Below are 23225 nucleotides of genomic sequence, written 5' to 3'. Positions count from 1 at the left end.
AGCAAATACGCCCAATGTAGATGGAATAGCCTCCCGTCCAAAGGATCCCGTTACCACTTCGTAGTTCGGGTCCGATGGGGCCGACATCGGCGAGCTGCTAAACACCGGCTGGGGGGGTGGTTCTCTGCCGTCGGGGCTCAAGGTAGTTTCCAGCCCATTACTCCTTCCGCTATCTCCAGTCGCGGATTGAGTTTGCAGGCCTCCCTCCGACGGATTCGTCAAGCTTGCTGCCCTCTGCATATATTGTGTAATTAATCCCGTAGAAGTTAGGGTTCTCTGCTGCTGGGAGGCAACAGCCGCAGCAGCTCTTCCTCTCCTCTTCGGCATGGTAGAAGAAAAATATTTTTTAGGCAAACGCAGAGGAGCACTCAAACGCGTCTGTCTTAATCGGCGGCCATTTTGAACTCTCTGAAAAAATGTTTTTTAAAATTTTATTTAGGGTGGGAGGGGGTTGGTGACCACTGGGGGAGTAAGGGGAGGTCATCCCCGATTCCCTCCGATGGTCATCTGGTCAGTTTGGGCACATTTTCGAGGCTTGGTCGTGAAAAAAAAAGGGACCAAGTCGGCCAAATGCTCGTGAGGGACGCCCTTCTTTTTTCCATTGTCGGCCGAGGATGCCCACCTCTTAACCACGTCCCCGTCCCGCCTTTGGTACACTGCCGACATGCCCCTGTGAACTTTGGTTGTTCCCGCGACGGAAATCAGTTGAGGATGCCCAAAATCGGCTTTCGATTATGCCAATTTGGGTGACCCTGAGAGAAGGACGCCTATCTCCCAATTTGTGTCAGAAGATGGGCATCCTTCTTTCGAAAATGCCCCTGCTAGTGTACCTGATTGTGACTCACCTTGAGCTACTACTGAAAAAGATGGGAGTTAAATCTGTAAAATAAATAAATAAAATAAAGACAGAGCAGGGCAGCACTGGACAGATGCATTTAGACAAGAATGACAAAGAGAGATGTTCAGGCACTGACAGAAATTGTAACTCAAGTGTGTCCTTCATTTTTCTTGGGCTAAGCAGGCTCTGGATGAATAAGAACCGGATCTGGGTGTCATTTCTGGTTTTAGTGCTGATTTACCCTAGAGTATTTGAAGGATCAGGCTCCACCTTTGCCAGGGATTTGAAGGATCTGTCCTGTTTTTTGTGCAGTAAATTTGCAGCAAATTTAACTTCAGTTTCTCTTTCCTCCGAGAATGTGCAGTAGTTTTGGGGAAAGAGCTGCTTCGCAGACTTTAAACTGCAGAGTAAACTCCTGACTGTATGCCCTTTCTGAGCACTGTTAAGTGCTTTGACTAAGTCTTAGATGCTGAACCAGGCTGAAGTGGGAGATACCCAATCTCCTTCTTGACTCATCAGTTCATTCACTTGTGGCTCGTTATTAATTTTCCTGATCTTAATTGCCCCCTCCTCAACTCTACTTTTTTTTAGGGGATAATCAGTGCAGTATTACCATACCGAGGAGACAGGGGTGGGCAATTTATACAGAACTCTGTGCAGGTAAATCATGTTTATCTGTCTAAAAAAGCCTTTTGAAAATTATTCCTTCTCTGTTCAGTGCAGTTCACAGCATTATTTATTTTACCTTGACCAACAGTGAAAGGCACTAGCAGGTGGGAGGGGAGAGGGTTTCGCAGCTGGTGCAAAGTTCATGGGTTTGTTTATTCCCTGGACCTGCAAACTGCACAGGAAGACTGGAAATTGCCCCCTAAATATACAAATCTGCAAACATCGGTTGTTAACCCTCCCACCCACACCACACACACATAAACAAAGCTAGAAAACGAGAAAAATAAAAAAAAAAGAATTTTTCTGACTTTTAACTTTCCCTGCTTCAGAAACGACTCAAGAAAGACAAATTCATTTTCTGTTCCTTCTGTTGACGTCTGGGCTCTCCACCTTTAAATCAGGCTACAGCTCCTGGTCAGGTCCTTTCAAGTTCAGGAGACCTCCCTGAACAGAAACAGAGGCTCTGTTTAGAAGGATTTCTTGTGTCCTTGGAGGATGAAAGCTTTGATACCCGGTTTATTCTCCTGACATGTGAGAGCTGTAGCTCTGCCCTCCAGTATAGGGGAAATTTTATAAATGGTGCTCCAAAATGAGCAAAAAAAAAAAAAAATCAGCGCTAATGCTATTTTATAAAAAAAAATCAGCGCTAATGAAGGGTGGGCACCTAACTGTAGGCGCCAAAGTTACGCCTGCTGAAACCTGGTGTAAATACTGGTGCCCCAAGTTGAGCGCTGAGGCAGTATTCTGTAACTACACACACCGTTTTGGAATGCCCCTGACACGCTCATGGCCACGCCCCCCCCTTTTGAATTATGCCGTAGTAGATTTAGGTGCCAGGCTTTATAGAATAGTGCACAGCCAGATGTGTGCAAATCCTAAGTGGTACCAGTTAACTTCAATAATCAACTGTTGGTAGTTAAGGGTTCAAGCACTAAAGACAGTCCTGTGCAGAAGAGCAAACCCCCACCAACCCAACATAAAAAAATACCTGGACACCTGCGACACAATATAACCAAAGACTGTAATGAACATTACCTGACTCTTTCTCCCCGCTCCCCCTCTAAGTTCCCCCCAATTGTACCTTCCATACATGTACCTTATCTATCATAATATCCCCTTGTATTCATTCATACCTTGTATTTGTTCAGACCGGAACCGGCTAACGCCGTTAACGGTAATATGTAAGTCACATTGAGCCTGCAAAAAGGTGGGAAAATGTGGGATACAAATGTAACAAATAAATAAATAGTCAATTTGCATGCACATCTGGTGAAGCATATATAGAATCCAGGGATGGTGACTGAGCCTGAGAAACCCTGAACACTCTTTTACAAAGGAAAGGCCAGTGAAATGCAGAAACATCAACAGAAATTCCATACTGGTTATTTTAAGTAATGCATTTTTCAACAAAGAGTATTGCAGTGTTGGTCTGTCCAAGTTGGATCGTTCTGCTCTGTGTGCTGAGTAACAAATTACCCTTTTGAATGCCAGCCCATTGTTGTGCTGTGAGTAAGGTCTGAAGTGAATAACCAAGGTCTGTCTCTCACACATCAGGTTTATGCTAGATCAGTGGCTCCCAAACGTTTTTGGTTCATGGCACCCTAAGTATTCGAGCAATTTCCTCTCCCCCCCCCCCGCACACATAGATCCACACACCCTCCTGCCATATAGGTCTCCCTTCCCCCCACCACATAGGTCTCCCTTTCCCTGCAGCCCCCTCCTCTCACTCCAGCACACCTCTCCATTCCCTGCAGCCCTCTCTTCCCAGGAAGTCCAGCACACTTCTCCCTTCTCTGTAGCCCTCTCTTCCCAGAAAGTCCAGCACACCATTCCCTGCAGCCCTCCTCCTCCCATAAGTCCAGCACACCTCTGCCTTACCCAAATCCAGCATCGTTCAATACCTTCCTTCCTGCAGGTCCAGATTCGCTGCTGCTTCCTTCTCCTTCCCCCACCGCTGCTGCAGTTCTTGCAGCTTACATTTTCGGGCTGTCTGCGATTCACACAGGCAATCCGGGGCTTTCCCTATGTCTTGTCCAGCCCTCTCTGATGCAACTTTCTGTTGCTAGGGCCAGACGTGACAAAGTCCCTCAGTGCCTGTATGAATCGCAGACAGCCCAAAAATGTAAGCTGCAAGCACTGCAGCAGTGGCGGGGGAAGAAGGAGGAAGCGGCAGATTCCGGACCTGTGGGAGGGGAAAGTAGGGAGTGATGCTGGATTGTGGGCGGCGGGAGGGAGGTCAGGATTTGTCACGGCACCCCTGAGAGTTCGCTGTGGCATGCCAGGGTGCTGCGGCACACAGTTTGGGAACCGCTGTGCTAGATGTTGGAATTCATTATTAACATTGTTGCTGGGCACAGATGAAAAAACCAGGAGGGCCTGTATTCAGCTGTGGCAGTCAGCGGATTTTTGAAATGTATATTATTTCCAGAAAGTCTTCTCAGTCCCTTTGATTAACAGCTAAGCTCTGTTCTTGTGCAGTGAAGCAGAGGGTCTGTCATCACTGTTGGTTCTGCTTTTGTGTCTTTTCATCTGTCATGGAACCTGGGCTTGGATCTGGCACTAGGAGATTTCATTCTTACCTACCCAAGACCTTTCCCCACCCCTGCCCACCTAGTGTGCTTCTGTGAGTGACAGTCATGAGCCAGGACCCTGCACCTTTTTGTAGGCCTGCAATCATGCGTGCTAAATCTAGCTGGTGGGGGTGAATTCCAAAGTCAACGCCAACATTTAAGCACCAATTGTGCAAGTACATGACCAGAATTCTGGCTTTAATGTGTGTGAACACTTATGTGCATAAATGGGTGAAGCTTGCACATAGGTATGTAACTTATAAAATACTGTAGTTTATGTACATATCTCCTGAATCTAGATGTGAGTATTTGCTGGAGTAAGTGTTCATGCATAGGAGCCGACGCTGTGGGTGCTTGAGCACCCCCAATATTGAGAAAATTCCTTGTACGTGTCCAGGGAAGGATTATTTTCACTGGGCTTATCACCACCCCCCCCCCCAATAATTTTGAAAAGTTGGCTCCTTTGTGCTCACCCCTAACCACTTATACAACTATGTACCCGGTAATGGACCTAAATTCCTTTAGAGAATAGACTTCACATAGGTTGCCTACTAGGGGTGAGATTCTATTTATGGTGCCAAAAAAATCAGCCCCCAAAAAACACTATTCTAAAGTTAGACTTGATTTATAGCATAACACTTATGTCCGGGAATTGCACCTTACTTTAGATGCGGCCAACTGAAATGTGGTGCAAATGTATGCGCCTATATTAGGCCGGTATCCCCACGCGTATAACACCCCCATTCAGCCCATTACCCTCCCATTTCCGTGCCCCCTTTTTCAAATTGCATGTAAAGTTTAGGAGCGGATCCCTTGCCTAAATTTATGTACTTAAAGTTCAATTAAATTAGTGCCAAAAATTGCTTGTTAAAAGCCAATTATTTGCACTAATTAACTTGTTATTTAATTAAATTGCACATGCAATTTTTGTAACTTTTACAGATTTAGGGGGTAGGTGTCTAAATATAGATGCCCCTTTATAGAATTGCCCTCCCAATGTGTTACCCTGGAGCAGTGACTCTGCTGGGTGGCTGTGAGTGTTGCCTCTGCAACAAGCCCATCTGGAACTGACCCGAGGAGCAGAAAATCTAACTCAGGCATTGAATCTGGGACCTGTACTTCAGTGCTCAGCACTTTCCGTCTGAGCCAGAGGACTTATTCTAAGAAAAGAAGCCTTAGTTATACCAATCTGGAAATGGCCAAATGTGATGTATGCTTCTTCTAACAGTCATTCTGAACTTCAGAAAAGTTTGGGACAAGCATGGGAGGGGAAGAGATGGTAGATGGTATGGACAGGCAGACTGGATAGGCCATATGGTCTTTATCTGTCAGTCAGTCATTGTCTCTCTGTTACAAAAGCCATGCCAGAGGTCGAGAACAGCAAAAGAGGAAGGACCATGGAACAAGGGAGGATCCGTTTCCTTAATGTGATTAGCTTTGCAGCATATTGCAGGTTCGCTGTAGATAGTGTAATGACACTGTGTTACAGCAGCCATGTGCTCTGCAGAGCAGCCAAATAAGGCCCTTTCTTAGTTCAGAGATGCATTGTTTCTTGGTAAGAAAGATGCACATCCAATGAGCTTCATTTTCTGTCCCAAGCTTTATTAAAATACAGATGTGGTTCATGATATTACACCATTGTAATGTTATCTCTGCCACACAGACGTGTCCTGTCTCTGGGAGTTGGGTTTGTTGGCCATGCTTGACTATAAATTGTCATGTTCCTAGAAGGTGTTGTACATTAAGCCTTAAAGAATGATCTCGGAGCTTGTTTAGTTATTCCAGTTTTATTTGTTTTAACTACAAATTGTGTTAATTTTATTCTGTTAAAAATGGTGATCACAGCAAGGAGGTGATTCATTCTATAACTGTCGGAGATACGTGCGCAACTTAGAAGTTATGCATATAAAAATGAGTCCTGCTTAGATTTTAGCTCTGTGTGCGCCTACCAGTCAGATGCACACTGTGTAAGATATGGGCATATTTACAGTTGGAATTTTGGGATTCACTCATGTATGTGCACACACAATTATTCTAATGATGATTGTGCACGTAATCAGTGTGCAAATGTTAGCACACATTTTATAGAATTACCAAGAGGTGTGTGGCAGGAGCCTATTCTCTAAAGCAGGGGTTCCCCCACTCAGTTCTCAGGACATACCTAGCCAATCAGGTTTTCAGGATACCCACAATGGTACATTTGCATGCAAAACCTCCACTGTATGTAAATTTATCCTATGCATATTCATTATGGGTATCCTGAAAACCTGACTAGTTAAGTGTGTCCTGAGGACTGGGTGGGGGAACCTCTGCTCCAAAGGAAAGTGGCACCTATTTGCCTGTGTAGAATACCAGTGTAACTTGGTATCCAGGGGCCTGATGTTCAGACGCTCACGCTTATGCCAGTCCTAGAGGTGGTGTAAATGCGAGAGTCGAAGTGCCGCAGGAACATGCGTAATTTACTCTTTTCTATAAGTTGTGCGTGTAAGTGGAAGCTCTGCCTGTGTCCTGTCCATGTTCTGCCTCTGTGCACGCTGCTCTTGCATTTACGAGCTATGCAAGTTACACACCTTGACATGGAATAGTGCTTAGGTTGGCGTGCTGCAATCGACATGCATATATGCCAGTATTCTAAATATGCATGTAATGTACATGTAAACATTAGTGCCTCGGTTATAGAACTGCCCCAGGACTGGCCTCATGGGAGAAGAGGTTTTTAATCAACAGAGATTGGGAAGATGAACCTCTTGGACTACACACATATCCAAAGGCATGTTTCTCTCTAGCAGCTTGTGTGTATGTGTTTCATGGGGAGAGAGGGGGTTGTGTGTATTAAGAGGGGTACAGGGGTGTCTTCAGGGCTGATTTTAGGGGTGCAAATATGGTAATTGTGCTGGACCTCTGCACTGTGAGGGGCCCTTGATAAATCTGAGTGATGGAACCTAGGAAGAATTTCAGGGTGCATGGTGTGGGTGGCTGAACCTGGGCACCAGTCTAACACCAAGGTGTGGGTTTACCCTCATTCTGCCATTACATAAGTAGTGCCATACTGGGAAAGACCAAAGGTCCATCAAGCCCAGCATCCTGTTTCAAACAGTGGCCAATCCAGGTCACAAGTACCTGGCAAGATCCCAAAAAAGTACAAAACATTTTATACTGCTTATCCCAGAAATAGTGGATTTTCCCCAAGTCCATTTAATAACAGTCTATGGACTTTTCCTTTAGGAAGCCGTCCAAACCTTTGTTAAACTCTGCTAAGCTAACCACCTTTACCACATTCTCTGGCAAGGAATTCCAGAGTTTAATTACACGTTGAGTGAAGAAATATTTTCTCAGATTCGTTTTAAATTTACTACATTGTAGCTTCATCGCATGCCCCCTAGTCCTAGTATTTTTGGAAAGCGTAAACAGACGCTTCACATCTACCCGTTCAACTCCACTCATTATTTTATAGACCTCTATCATATCTCCCTTCAGCCACCTTTTCTCCAAGCTGAAGAGCCCTAGCCGCTTTAGCCTTTCCTCATAGGGAAGTTGTCCCTTCCCCTTTATCATTTTTGTCGCCCTTCTCTGCACCTTTTCTAATTTCACTATGTCTTTTTTGAGATGCGGCAACCAGACATGAACACAATATTTGAGGTGTGGTCGCACCATGGAGCGATACAAAGGCATTATAACATCCTCATTTTTGTTTTCCATTCCTTTCCTAATAATACCTAACATTCTATTGGGAGGTGTGTGTGTGTATGTGTCCTAGTTGCTAGGTTGTGTGTTGGGGAGGTATGTTGTGTGTGTTTTATATTCTAGTTGCTAGGATGTGTGTTGGGGAGGTGTGTGGGTGGTAGTGGTGGTGGTGGGGGTGTTCTGCCCTCATGTTTCTAACTTATCCTATATTTTTTGAACAGAAAAACATTGCTGTTTTCCCGTAGCGAGTTCTTTCTATGCCGGTGAGAGCACATCGCTGTGAAGGGTGCTTTTTCACTGGATTATGAAAACTGACAGGATTTGCAGAATATCGTATCGACTGCCTGGTTCTGTGTTCCCTTAGGCAACTTCAGGAAGTCTGAGTGACATTGCTGATTATTTATAAGTGAATATACTGTCTTAGCCCAGCTACTAGAAAAGTAGATAAGGGAAAAGCTAACACATTGCTCAGGGAGATGTGCTAGTGGTTTTAGGCGTCCTTACCGGAAGTGCTTTAGGGTGCCTTATGTCAACACTGATTTCTTTCCCTGCCATTTTTCACATGTGTAAGTTTCATAATTGCATTCATGAGGTCTTTGGCACTGGAAAATTGGCATGCCTGTTAACTTTTGGATACAGCAAGTTTTAAATTATTTGGTGTCTGTCCTGCATCTCAGTCCACCAAAACTTTGGATACGGCTCAGACACGTTTCAGTAGCAGCCTGAGGTGTGTTACATTCAGCTACACTAGGTATTTCCCTCTCCCTAAGGACTTGCAATCTAAATTTGTGCCTAAGGCACTGAGGGTTAAGTGACTTGCCCAGGATCACAAGGAGCAGCAGTGGGATTACAACCTGAGCTTCTCTGGTTATCAACTTGGTGCTCTAACTATTAGGGCCTCATCTGATCCTTGTCTGTTCATGATACTGCAGAACTTGTGTGTAAAATTGGACTAGCAATGTAACATTATACATGCAAACTAGAAAAAAAAAAAAGCAAGAACAGAAATCCTTAAGGGACACTCACACAAAGCAAATTTGAGCCTTCTTGCAAATATTCAAACCTTACAAAATTATGAGGATTCTAGAGATTCCAGGTCTAGACCAGAAACACTCGAAGAGCTATAGAAAATCTAAAAAGAGCCGAGGTGCACAAATGTCATAAAACTTCCCCAGTTTGCTGTTGCCTCTTCTAATGGCATATCCAGCCAGTCTTACTTGTATTTGACCTGCTGCTCTAGCGCAGCTCTGAATCCCAGTCCCTCACCATGTGCACAATGCCACGAAGACATTTCAAAAGTATAATGAGTGGCAAAGAGGAGGGAACTGTAAATGCTGCCATCTGTGAGTGAGGTGAACCACAGTTTTAAATCACAGACTGAGGATGTATCCAGCCTCCAAAAATAGAGGTGAAGCATTCCCTCATTGCCTTCTCTGTTGATAAGGTAAAATAATTTCATTGCATTTCGGTTTGAATCAAAGACCAAGTAGTCAATTCACACTATCTGAACAGCATAGAAATAAACTCTTGTGTGAGAGCCAGGAACATCATTGATGAAAGAAGCTAGTGCCCTGAGCAAGGGATGCCCTTTTCCTAAGATGCTACCAACCTAGAGAGGAAGCAAAAGGTACACAGGGGAATCACCTCCAATCATGTGACCTGTCCACCCAATAGGATGCCTTCAGAACTTCTCTTTACCTGCTTCCTTTCTCTCTCTCTCTCTTTCTCTCCCCCCCCCCAGTCTGTTTCTCTCTCACTGTCCTCCATCCCATTCCCCCCTTAGCAAAACTCAGTACACATTCCTACCCCCCCCCCCCCATCTGCTTCTCCTGTCATTGAGCCTCCACCATTCCTTCTCAGCTGGCTCTGCTCAGTTTGTTAATCACCCCTACCATGTCCAGACACTTGAAAGGGCCAGAACAGCTGTTCCATATGCTTGACTGAACACATGCTGCCTAAACTCTGTATTCTTCTCACAAGAATAATCTGGGAGTTCAGCACCATGTGGCACAAACTCACTGAGAGATATGTAGTACCAGAAGAAAACAGAACTGCAGCTCTAGTTGCAATGAAGGACACTTTTTTTTTTCTATGTGCAATACACTGCTACTTTTCCCTCAACAAAACCATTCACAGTACTTGCGATAGCCCTGGGGATGCTTCCTGGCAGTGTGTTTGTTTTCCAAAAGACTTCAGACTTATTGGCTTATACCTCTCAGCTTCCATAATTCATAGCTAGGAAAAGCCTCCTTAGAAGAGCAGACCACCAAACCATCTGTAATTTGTAGGCAGGCTGCTGAAAAAATTAAAGGCCTGTGTGTGCTATATCTGGATTTGCTCTCTAGAACACCCCACCTACCACCAAACTGCTTTTTTTTTTTTGTACCTTTTCACCCAAAGCCTGATAAAACAGATTTTACAGGAGGAAATTCTACCACACCTAAAGGGAATGATGTCTTTAAACTTGGGCTTCTCATAGCTCCTTAATATTGACAGACCACTAGAAACCAGGAGCCACATCATTGCGTTAGACACTGACGTGACAGCTAACAGAAAAAAAAAAAGTTAATGCTACTGGGAAAGGTCTATTTTGGCCTGTGGCATGGAATTATCACCACCATATCAAAAGAAACAGCTGCTGGACCTCAGAGAAAGAGAGAAGAAACCATACTTGGAGGTGTATTTTCAAAGCACTTAGACTTACAAAGAAAATTAGGCCCTATATGTCTTTTTTTTTTAAATAAGTGTTTGTACCATAGGCCCAGGAGAGAGGATGTATCAAACATTTGTCCCATGGACTCAAACTGAACACACACTTTGGCACAGCTAAAGGCCCCGCACCATTAGCTTATGGGAAGATCTTACTTCACATATGTAGGAAAAAGAACCTTCATAACACTCCTTTTAAATAGGGGCGTAGCCAGACCTCGAGGTGGGAGGGGGCCAGAGCTCAAGGTGCAGGGGCGTATTTTGGTCGCCGCCTCGTCATCCCCCCTCCGCCACCCTGCCACTTTCTGCCCACCTCTGCCGCTGTACATCTTGGCTGAAGCACCGCCGCTTCAAATACCTTGGCTGGCGGGGACCCCAACCCTCACCAGCTGAAGACTTCGTCTAGCGCTGGTCTCTGGTGCTGCCGCATTGCCTTTCCTGCTGTCTCTTCCCCTCACGTCCGGCACACTCCTTTTAGTGAAACTGAGCAATTTCACTAAATAGTTATCTGGGTACCCGTCTCAGTATTGCCCAGTAGCTGGATATGTGGCAGTGCCCAAGTTATACCTGAATATTCAGTGCTGGCTGGTATCTGACTACTGGTCCTCCTCAATGTCAGACTAAAAATACACGGCAATTAGCATAACTGTGTACTAGAGTGATTAGAAATGATGGAGGACAAAGACCAAATAGCCCATCGAGCCTGCCCCATTGAGATTTGTCTATTTTGGGCAGATGAGGATATCAACCCTAACACCAACTCTCTTTTCTCCATGTTCTTTGCCAGTTCTCTCAACCCATGTCCTGTCAGTGCCCTTAACAACTGACCTAAGTATACCCAAAATACATGATAATAATGGCTAACACAGTACACATTACTGCTGTTGGGTTATTTCAGGTCTTGTCACCTTCAGCTTTGTTTCTTACAAGGGCAATGCATAAGCCAAACATCCAAGCCCCTTGTGCATCTCATGGTATGCTTCACAGCCACCATGGTTAGGGAGGCTGCATTAAAGAGATCCAGTCTCCCCATACTATGGTGTTTAACCATGACCCCTCCTTACAAGTCACCCCAGCCTTTCACAGGTACAGTTTTATTCCTGATTAAGAAGTTCCCTTTCCTGCATTTTATATAGTTTGTTTCTTTTACTACAAAGTGTCATGCAGTGTAGATGCAACTCTATAGAGCAGGGTTTTTAGCAGGGCTTTTTTTGAGGGGGTACTTGGGGGTACCGAGTACTGGCACCTTTTCCATTGGCTGCTAAAATTGACCCATGGTCCCCAAGTTTTAATGAAAGAGCTCAGGCTCTACACACCAATTCTGCCTTGTCATAGGTTCTGTGACTGGTTGCAGGGGGCCTGGCTATTGTGGGGAAGGTCCCTCAGTGATTACCCCCACCCCTGAAGGGTGGCCTAGCATTTGAGTACTGGCACCTTTTTCACTAGGAAAAGTGCACTGGTTTTTAGAGGGGGAAAGAGTTGGAGTCTGGGTCCCCTCTCCTGTCTTAAGGCTTTGTGTTGGAGGACAGGGTGATGTACAGTTGAGTCCTCCATGCTGCTTTGAGGGTGGTTCTTCACCGTGGCTCTTTCTTTTGCTCTCTGATCCGGGTCCTTGCTCCTGTATAAAAGTCAGGCCCAGTGGGTGAACGTGCTGTTTTTCTGTGACTCACAGGTTCTACAGAGTGAGGACTCAGTTTGTGACTTTGTCAACATGTCTCATCATGGGAAATAGATAAAGAATGATGGGCAGGGATGAAGATGCAGAATTGAAAAGCAACCCGTACTAGTACCCTAACTGCCAGCGGTACACAAAGTTCTTCACTAAGAGGATAGTTTTGCATTACACATCTAAACATCTTTCCTAAAAGAGTCCTTGATTTCTACCTGGATCAGTCAATCATTCTTTCAACTGTGTTCCTCAGATGGTCAATGCTTTAGATTGTAAAAACAAAATTTGTCCTACATTAATAGAACAAAATGTAGAAGAAACTGTGCAGCACTTTTTCATCCCTTAACAAACCTGGATAGATTGTCAAAAAGGAACAAGTCCACACTGGAGAGCAGAATCTCTATTTGTTATAACAAAGCAGGTCTGAATCTAGGATTTTCATGTATTTGAGAGTATTTGTTATTTTATGTTTGAATTTTTCTATTATGCTTTAAATTACTGTGAGTTCTTCTTGGAGTAGTGTGGCATGAAAATGAGATGAAAATGTAATTAATACAGAATATCCCATCCATACTGTTAATCAGGCTACACACCCTCAAAATGACTAGAGAAAGGCTTAATTTTTGCTACCTTAGTTTGGAAGTTTGCCAGCAATGATTGCATTCATTTGTGATATCTGCTCTGGACTTGTCAGGACACAGTGTGTTATAAGAAACTGAAATTAAAGTTCAAGGGCTAGTAGCCACATTGGCAGACTACGATAATTTAATGTTGGCATCATAAAAGTTGTGCTGAGACATCCCTCCTTCAAATGAGATTATGTGCTTGCCAGACTGCGCGGTGTAAAATACCATTTTATGCTGATGAAACTGTTTCTAAGGACTCCTGCCCTATAATCTCTGGTTCTGCCTTTTGGCATGGTAGGCTCTGTTTGTCCTTCTTGCATATGCTGGGTCTCCCGGTTCTGAATGCACTGCTTATTAACTGTTGGCAGATGTAACAATGGCCGCTTCATTCGAGGGGTGCAAGCTTTCACTTTTTTGCCATAGAACAAACAATATTGATTTTCTTTGCTTTTAAAGATTTGTCATCTTTCTCGGCTCCATTGTATCATGAATCGTTAACCTGTGACAGGATCACTTTACCAGTGTGTGACAAATGTGTGTGTATACAGTGTGTATGTACAGTAAGTATATCTATCTATACACACACATTTTGTATGAAAATTGTTTGCATTGAATATACATGAGATACATTTGCATAAGTTGGAGACTAATGGGTCAATATTCAAAAGCACTTATCCAGATGACAGTATCTGCAATCCGGATAGTTCCTCTGAATATCCTTACAGATCCCCGCTGTACTATCTGGACAGTGTCTCTGAATTGGGAGTAACATTTATGCACCAGATAAGCACATACATGATTAGAATAATAGAATATACACGTGCATGTTTTCAGAAATGCATGTAAATGCCAGAATTCTGCCTAAGCTGTCCTGTAAATACGTGCGTATCTTGCATAGCCTGTATCTGACAGATCGGTGAACTCATAGGCAAAGTCTTGGCAAGCATGGGTGGGACTCACACCTATGTGTGTAGCTTAAACAATACTATGAGATATGGCCTGTATTTCTTCAGTTATGTACTAACACTCCAGCTGTTTGGCTGGCATAAGTGCTCACACCTACCATATACAGATATATATTGAGCTAAGCTAATATGCCACATTTCAATGTTGTACTTTTAGCACAATTTAGCATATGGATAAATGGTTACCCTAGTATCTTATAAGGTGCCCTGTTACAGAATTAATCCTAAAATTAAATATTCCCTTGTTGTTTCCCAGTCATTGTAAATAACAGGACATTCACTGTAGTGTTGGCATGGGAGAGGGGAAATTGAAATGTCTCTATCATATCTCCATGACGTAAATGCACAAAAAGCGAGTCTCTTTCAACTGAAAGGAAGCTCTGGAGCGAGGGGGGCATAGGATGAAGTTAAAAAGGGACAGACTGAGAAGTCACTTGAGGAAATACTTCTTCATGGAAAGGGTGGTGAATTCATAGAATGGCCCCTGGTAGAAGCAGTGGAGACGAAAACAGTATCCGAATTCAAGAGTTCTATGTAGGATCTCTGAGGGAGTGATAGGAAGAGTAAATGGCATGGATGGTCAGATTGGATAGGCCATATGGTCTTTATTTGTCTACATTTTTCTCTGTTTCTGGGATCAGGGGTGCTGTGTGTTGAATTTAGTATAAGATCTTTGAGCCCAATATTCAGATTGTGGAAGCAGCCTGCAGAAATCCGTGATTGGCGGTGACCCCGAGCATTCATTACTTGGCCGTTTCCAGTGACCGGCATTGAATATCTGTTTTTTTTTGGGGGGGTTGGCTCAAACGTAACCATCTAAGGCCCTGTTTACTAAGCAGCATTGTAAGTGCATTAACATTTTTAATGCTCGTTAACCAGGTACGCCCCTACAATATCCCTCTAGGCGCCTACATGATTAGCGTGCATGCTAAGTGTAGGCGCGCTAAAAACACTAATGCACCTTAGTAAACAGGGCCCTAAGTGAATATTCACTGCTGGCCAGTTAAGTTTATAGTGGCCTAAGACAGGACTGCTATTTAGGCGGGGTCTGATTTGGCCACTAAACTTGGTCATCCAGTGCTTGAATATTCGTGGATAGCCAGCTATAACGCATGATATAGTCAGTTATCTCCCACTGAATATTAGCGGTTATCTGAATATCCCCACAGTTCATGTTTATCTGCCTTGAGTGTTAAAGAATTAATGAGGAAGGAGTAAATCCTGATTGGTTAAGACATGATATCCTACATCTGGTTGCATTCTGTATTAAGCTGTTGGTTATATCATTGCAGGGAAGAATAAAGGTTGATGGGCCAATTGGTCTTTATTAGCCATTATTACTGTTAGCCCAATGTAATAGCATGCGCTGTGGTGTCAGCATGTAATAATACCATAATTGCACGTCATTGCATTGGGTCTCACTAAAAATAACTTTGACTAGACTTGACAAGAATTTAATCTTGTACTCTCCCATGCTTTTTATTGTGTTAAGGACCGAACAGACAGGCATTGATTGGAGAGTATTGACAAACTCTTGGCACTTCCTGTGCCTCCTGCTGTACGTTAGGGTTTGAAATTTTTCTCCGCTTGAATCTCTTAATTGCTGTTTCAGTGTTTACACTGGTCAGACTCATTCTGGTAAAAAGATGTGCTTTTTCTCATTTTGGCCCAGAGAGTCTTTGTTCTACTGAGCACTATTGCTTCCGGCCTAATGGAAGAATTATACAAAAAGGATTGAGATTGTCTATCTAGGGACAAAATAATGCTCTGAAAATGGAATGGGATGAAACCTGGAAGGGTTTAATGCCGATGTCTGCTGGTTTAGTAACATGGAGCAGGCCCTCACTTATGTCATGACCTCCACTTTCGTGTGTATGTGCAAGATCTCTGAAAATGGGAGGAGCATGACTTTATCAGACTGATGCACAAATTCTGGTGTTTTTACTTTTCCCATTCTAATATGCTGTGCATTGTTGCTGGGTTTGATTTGGCTCTGGACTGTGTATTTGAAAGAGATAGTGGTAAACGGATTGGAAAGGTGGACACTGTATCCAACACTGCAGATACTCAAGGGTGGAAATGGCTTGAGATGGTCTGCGAGATAAAGCACACTGTATACCCAGACATTCTCCAAGTCAGTCTATCAGCTCTGCTGTTGCACCATTGACAGTTTGCGGCGCAAGAATTAGCAGTATTACAGTGTAGGAGACATACTCCGTCTTTCCAGCTAGTTATATTAACTTTAAATGCAACAGTGCTAGAAATTTCATTGCAGTATTTTATATACCCACATATTTGTTCTGAGTTATCGCATTACCCCAGTTCACCCTGGACAAGAAGTATTTAAAGGAAGAAATGTCATTATTCTTTCAGAAGGTGCCTTTTGAAATGATTCTGGGATAAATATTCAGCTCGCAGCCTTTTCTTTTTTTGGTCTGTGGTGGTGTTCTGGTTATCAATGCTGGGCAATGTCTGAGTACGAACATTGAATGTCTGATTATGTGTGGCCGGCTATCCCTTCCGCCCTTAAGTGAGATATTCAGCATGTAACAGCCTAAGTGAAATTGGACACAAATAGAACTGAGTTTTATACGGTTCAATTTGTCCGGTTAACTTAACAGAATATTGGCTCTTAACTGCATAAGTGGAGTCCGCCGCCAGGCTGCCCACAAAATAGCCAGCTATGGCTTTAATGGTTTGTGTTAATATTCAGCGACACGAACCGGTTAAATGCAGCTGAATCTCGGCAGATTAACCTACACAAGTGATTTACCAGTCAAAAGCCTCCCCTGCCCAGTTAAATTGTTTCGAATGTATGCAGAAACCAGTGTCTTAGTGTTAAAAAGCCAGGTTACATTTGCTGAGTCTTAATTCCCTCTCTTTTCCCCTAAAGATGATATTGCAATTCTCACCGGCTTCACGCACTCCAGGTCTGCAGGTACTGTACTACCCGTCTCTCCATGTCCTGTGTGTCTCACTTGTCTGTCTCAGGGTGAAGTGATGTGCTGTCTCTGTTCCAGATGGATAATAATCAGACCATGTTACCATGTTAGAGATGCTGCATTTTTCACATGAACTGCTTGCTAGGGTCCTTGTGACTTGCTACTCAGGAAAACTTGCAATTTCCTTGGGAACGGCTTGGGTGCTGATTCATTTCTAACGTGGTCCTGAAGAAGAGAGGATATCCTTCCAGCCTTTCCCCTCTAACACTGCTTGTCACCATGTCCCAGACTGTGAGGCTTTTAGACTGGTGCCCTCCCAGAGAAGGGGAGAAGTCACAGGCTCACTGGCCTTTTTTCTGCTTCTAGTTGAAGTAAGAGAGACTGGCCTGATTTTTCTGAATGAGGCCAGTTTCAGAAAGAGACTTCCCAATGGGTCATTTCCCTTACTCTAGCCAAGTTTGTCCGGTCAGTCTTTTGTGGATTCCAATATATTGTACTTGAGAAATGTCTCCTTTCTGAAACACTTTTCATCTGATAAAGTGACAGCCCAGTGGAAATTAACCAGAGTGTGATGTAATGCTCCTGAGCATCTTGCAGTGATGCCAGCTCCTTAAAGAAATAAACTGGGTCTTAATGCATTTTTCCTCCTAAGAGATGTACAAAAACCTTGTTTCTGGCCTGAGCATGCTGTAACCTTGAGGCTTCAGGCTTACAAAGCAGATTTAGCACTGGAGTCCTGCCCCTTTTTAAGGATTTTTCCCAGAAGTCATAGTGCAGGAATAAAAGAGTTCTTTCTTCAATACAGTACAGAAGCGATACTTTTAACGTTCACTTTTCTATACAGCAACCATGTTGCACCCTGAGCATTTTTGGTGCATTTTTGTGAGGTTACAAGATGATCTTTCATTTCATATTTCAAATACTAGAGTACTTCTGTGGGGGTTCAGAGCATTATTTAGGAGCTAAATAAAATGGTGAAAGAAATGTTCATAAAATAACCCAAATGACGCTAATGGAGGTAGAAACTGGGTGGGGTGGGGGGCTGGAGACAGCAAAGGAATCCTTATGATTTGATCTCCTGAGAATCCGTCAAGTGGCCCAGTACCGAGACTGCAGCATCTCCAGCATGGGACGTACAGCCTGTTGTCTCTTGATTTTCTCTTGTCTGCTTGGAAACATTTATTCCTTTGCAAATCAAGTGTACAAACTCCAGAATTGTCTGAGCTGTGACCAGTCAGAGGGTCGTGGGGCAGGCACTGCTTGTCCATCAAATTGAGGTTTATTGATGTACTCAAATTTGCTTTTGCACCTCTCCTAATGCAGCATCTAGGAGGGTCCATATTAAAAAGGATGTAACCAATGGAAGAGAAAGATTCCTTTATCATCCTGTTTCATTCATATGTATGGGAACATGAAAAATCCATTTAATCAGTTTTGCTAATGACGTGAGAGGACACTTGGAGAAGACAGTATTCCCCCCCTCTCCCCCGATATTCAAAGGTATTTAACTGGCCAGACACAGCTGCTGACTGGTTAAGTAGCATATTGGCAGCTAACTGCAGAAATTCAGTGGGAGATAATCGGTTATCTCCCGCTAAATACCTAGCCACTAACTGGTTATATCACGTGACATAGTGATGAATAGGCCTTCTATTTATGTGGACTAATTTCAACCGCTAAAAAGTTAACTGGTTAGTGATGGTTAACGTTTTAGCTGTTAACCCCCCCCCCCCCCCCCCCCGAATCTTCAGTGCCAGTCACCAGAAACAGCCCGGCACTGAATATCTGGGTTTAACACCGGCGGCGGACAGCGAAAGCGCTGCCCCCCCTGCTGGCTGAATATCGGTCCCCATTTGTTCATGTTTTGCAGGGGAGAAATGTGGAATAGTCTAGGCTAATGCATAGAGTTTTGGTAGTTGAAAACTGCCACTAAAAAGAATGTAAACAGTGAATGCTCTGGATTTGTAATGCTTTGAGGGCAAAGGGAAACGGCGATGTGACGTCTTTGTGCTTTCACCATTGTAGCGTCCCGTTTTTAGTGTATGTGTTGTCTTATGTAGTTACAATCTCTGCATAAACACATTTCAGACTCTGTTATACTTTGCGGTGTGTATACATTTCCTGTGGGCGGGTTGGGTGATCTTCTGGTTTCCCAGGGCAACACATTTTTTTCCAGATGCTTAAAAAGACTTTTTAAAAATGTTATCTGACCATTTGACACTTACACAAAGAAAGCTGTGAGTTAGCCAAAGTTCAGCCCACAAGACCAGGCTGTTTTAAACAGAGTCTGACATCCATAGAGCAATTATGGAAGGAAACACTTCTCCTGAGTTCAGAATGCACACAACAGGAGTTTTTCATTATCAGGAGGTCCTGTAAACTCTGCTGGTCCAAAAGATACTTCAGGCAACAGTTTCTACCTAATCAGCTGCTAATTTAGCTTTCCACAAGCTGCTTTACAGAGTTGGCTGGTGGCCAAGCAAAACTGGACCTCACAAAAATGTCAGTAGCTATGGATCATCTTATTTTGGTAAAATAAGAGCCAGTAAAAAGATCCAGCAGGAGGGCTTCCTGCCCAGACTGATCAGATTCTATCAGTGAAAAAGCATTACAGGGCGTTGTATCTTGTGAAAACAACAGTCTTCACTGGGGGTCAAGTTTATTTCAGTGATGACAAGGTTACAACTACAATCCTTGAAATAACTGTGTCTGGACTAGGAATTAAACAAGCAGCCATCTTGTATGGAGCCAGCAAGACCACAAAAACAACTGAAACAAAATCCAGGCAGTTAAAGCCATCAGGATGATTTTTGAAGAAGGCTCCCTCCTCCCCCTCCCAAATTCTACAACTTGGGGCCTAATCTAAAGTGTCATTTTCATGCTTGAATTTATATAATACTAGTATTTACACGGTTTAGTGCTAGACAAGTGCTCTGCACTAGTCTGTAAATGATGTGGACAAATCTTTGGTGCATAAATGAAAGGGAGTGCTCATAGGGGAAGAGAATGGGCGGGGCCACATGTACTCCTCCCCTATGAGCACTCCCTTTCATTTATGTATCAAAGATTTGTCCACATCATTTACAGACTAGTGCAGACACAGTATTTCAACGATTGTAGTTGTAACCTTGTCATCACTGAAATAAACTTGACCCCAGTGGAGACTGTTGTTTTCACATGATTGTACTCGTAAAACTTAGAGAACATGGTAAGTTAGACGCTAAAGTTCCGCATTTAGGCACACGCACTTACACCTTCTATTGACAGGTTGAAAGTGGGTGGATCCTAAAATGTAGGCACATTGATGACAACTTACGCTAGTATTTTATAACAGAATCTTGGACCCCAGATGCTATTTAGAATTAGCGCTCAGCACGCTGCATCTAGGTACCTGTTATAGAATTTCCCCGCAGGGCCTAAAGTGACTCGTGAAATTTACCTAAATTTAGGATCCTAGTTTCACTAAGCTTCTATTTTTAGTGAGCTAAACAGTAGGTGGGGTGGGGGGGGGGGGCTTTGAGGATGGAGTTATGGTGGGGGGGATTGCTAGCTAATACCTCAGGATCTTAAATGTAAACAAAACAATAGCAGGCCTACCTTTTAGGTGCTCTTAAATCCAGGTGAATTTTCAGCTGAAAAGTTTGCCTGAAAATAGATGCCAAACTTAAGTAGCTGAATTTAGAGACCCAGCCTTTTCTAAATATTTGACCTCTGTATTAATTGCTGCTGCTTTACCGATTCCTGTTGTTTTAATTATTCTTTTCCATGTAGTTTGTGTAGATGCTGTGTCTACCTCTTCACCATCTCCAGGTCTTACCAGTCTGATTTGCGGTTTCCCCAGTCCATGAATGGAAACCAGCTGGACTGCTCCATTATTGTCTCTTTTGCAGTGTGTTTGTGGTTATACCTGGCATATTCACTTTGCGGTCAACAGTGTTTACCCTGGAAATGAGCATTTTGAACTTGTCTCCTCTGTATGTGGGCAAAACTGCATGCATGGTAGCACCACCTGGGCATTTGCACCCACGCTGGGTGGAGGCATTTGTGGAGCTGGGTTAGCACAGGAAGGCAGCAGAACACAGTATTTGACTTTTTCAAGTACATTTATTCTTTTGGCTGGTAAATGAGGAGGTAAAAATGTCTGTGGGTACGATTTCCCTTTGGCGATTATCAGAATGGGGGGGAAGGGGGGAGGATGCCCTAACACTTTGCAGCTACCAATGCAGTTTTCAGAAGTTACCACTGTAAGCATTTCTTTGCTTTTGTGTACATTCTTTACTAACAAGGAGTGAGGAAGCAACTGTGAGGATGACAGTAATATTACAACCTGTGTGTTCAGGGGATCTCCAGAAACTACAGTTCAAGCCTCTCTCTCTGGCTTGCCGATGCATTTTCCCACGTCTTCAGCCTGGACGTTTCCCAAAAAAAATCCTTTATTCCCATAGACAAATTATTGCATTTGATATCTGATGTGGCTGTTTTGCTCTTCTAGGGGAGGACAGCAATGGACCCCTCTTTGAAAATAATTCAAATCCTGATTCAGAGCTTCCGGGGAACTCTGAGGTAAGATGCAACCTGATAGGTGAGAAACAAGCCTATTCATGGGATTTCACTAATAGTTCGGCGATCCGCATGGTGCTCAGTGGTGTGAATCAGAGAAGAGCTGATGCAGATGTTTCTGAGATGGTGAGGAGATCATAGTGGCTCTTCGTAGGTAGCCCGATTGCTAGCATTCTGTAATGGAATCTTGGCGTCAAGATGCCGTTATAGATTTGGCACTAAGAGCATGGCATTCCTAGACTAAGGACACACTAAGCCAGTCAGGTTTTCAAGATACCCACAGTGAATATGCATGAGATAATTGTGCATTCACTGCCTCTATTGTATGCAAATCTGTCTCATGCATATTTGTTGTGGGTTTCTTGAAAACCAGATTGGCTTGGTGTGTCCCGAGGACTACATTGAGATCCTCTGCTCTAGACAATTTCAAATGCACCTTCTTCTCTGTGTGGCTGAAAATTAAGCTTCTGCCTTTATCTGGTGTTTTCGAGCCAAACCACGGCCTTGGATTTAGCAGGATATTAACATTACTTGGTCAGGGTTTATGAGCACTGACCTATCACTTTAAAGACTGCATTGCCAACTGTCATGTAATTTGCATAGATTTTTATAATTGTTCCTGGAGCCTCTGGAAACTGAGCCCCTTCTTTTGATGCAGAAGGCACCTAGCTTTGATCTTGGAGCCATCTGTCTGGCTTATCCAGCAAGCAGCGAAATATTCAAGATGTAATATGTTCCCAGTTCTTACCAGACTTGTGTGGTGTGCAGTTGTTTTTATGTACAGTATTGCGTATGGCAGATATGGTACACTGAATATGGAAAAGGAATTTTCTGAACTGTAACATTTTACCTTTCTTGATCATCTCTTGAAGAAAATGCCAAACAGCAAACATTTGTTGTTGTGTGGTAAAAGTTTTGCACTTATCACAGTCTTGTGTGCTAGGAATCCCAGCATCTTTCTATGCAGTTACTGCACAAAAAAAAAAAACCCTTTACGGTGTTGTAAGTGCATTAACAATTAATGGGGTCTTTTTACCAAGCTGCGGGAAAAGGATCCTGCACTAGTGGTGGGGGGCCATTTTTCCCGCGTCAGAGCCATTTTTTCTGCAGCCGGTAAAAGCCCCCCCCCCAAAAAAAAATGGCCACCCGGGGAGCTTGTCCCAACACCCATTGAAGTGGCGATAAGGACTCCTGCGCTAACCCGGCGGTAACTGGGCAGTGCGCGGTGATGACCGATTACAGCCGAGTGCGCAGTGATGCCCAATTATAGCCGGGTTATCACCACGCAAGACAATTCCGGAGATTTTCTTTTTCCCGCAGAAATGGCGCGAGCTCAGGGCGGGACTACCGCCAGCGGCCACATTGGGCTTGTGGTAATCCTGGAAGAGCGAGCGGTAAGTCCGCATTGGGCTTACCGCTGCTCTGTAAAAGGTTCCCCAAGTGCAATAAGTTACCCTCTGCTAATTGCTAGGTGCAGTCCACAACCATTCCCCACCCCATAAAAGGAGGTGCAGCTAGCACACAAATTAGTGTACAGTAATGGTTAACATGGTCATATGCTAATTCACCCGGTAACTGCTTACTGCATATTGCATTAGTTAAAATGTGCCTTTCTCTGGAGTTTTGCAATTAAGACTCAGTGAAGGCTTAATTAATTGTATTTTGATCTGAAAATGTATTGAAAGTTGATGAATGTGATGTGTAGCTGTGTATAACGGCGCTCATAGCGTTCTAGTATCAGCCAGTTTAGGGGATGGATTGCTGTCCCGGACTGTAGGCTGTTCTGTGAGGTTTATGGTCTACTGTATGACACTGTTCTCTCACTTCTGTCTCGGTGTTGAATTTCTGAAGGTTAGAGAATCCTAGAGAATTAAACTCAATTTGCTGAACTGTTCCTAAGACTAAAAGCTCCATCCCGCATTATGTTCATAATTCACCTTTAAGTGTGTCTCATTCTCAAGGTCTAATTTATACTACTGCAGGAACCTAATAT

General features: G+C 43.6%; 1 protein-coding gene across 5 annotated transcripts in view; it reads left to right on the top strand.

Annotated features, from left to right (window-relative positions):
• Nucleotides 1-23225, top strand: part of ANO5 (anoctamin 5) — a 121223-nt gene that overhangs the window by 16746 nt on the left and 81252 nt on the right. For 4 of the 5 annotated variants that reach the window (XM_030200708.1, XM_030200706.1, XM_030200705.1 and 1 more), the window contains exons 2-3: nucleotides 16624-16668; nucleotides 21165-21235. In XM_030200708.1, coding sequence (XP_030056568.1) covers nucleotides 16624-16668; nucleotides 21165-21235 — 116 coding nt within the window. The remainder of the gene's footprint in view (nucleotides 1-16623; nucleotides 16669-21164; nucleotides 21236-23225) is intronic. The other variant, XM_030200707.1, reaches the window with a different exon arrangement.

Source organism: Microcaecilia unicolor, chromosome 4 (assembly GCF_901765095.1).
Source record: "Microcaecilia unicolor chromosome 4, aMicUni1.1, whole genome shotgun sequence".
Taxonomy (NCBI): domain Eukaryota; kingdom Metazoa; phylum Chordata; class Amphibia; order Gymnophiona; family Siphonopidae; genus Microcaecilia; species Microcaecilia unicolor.
The sequence above is the reverse complement of the archived record's forward strand: the minus strand, read 5'-3'. Positions and strand labels throughout refer to the sequence as shown.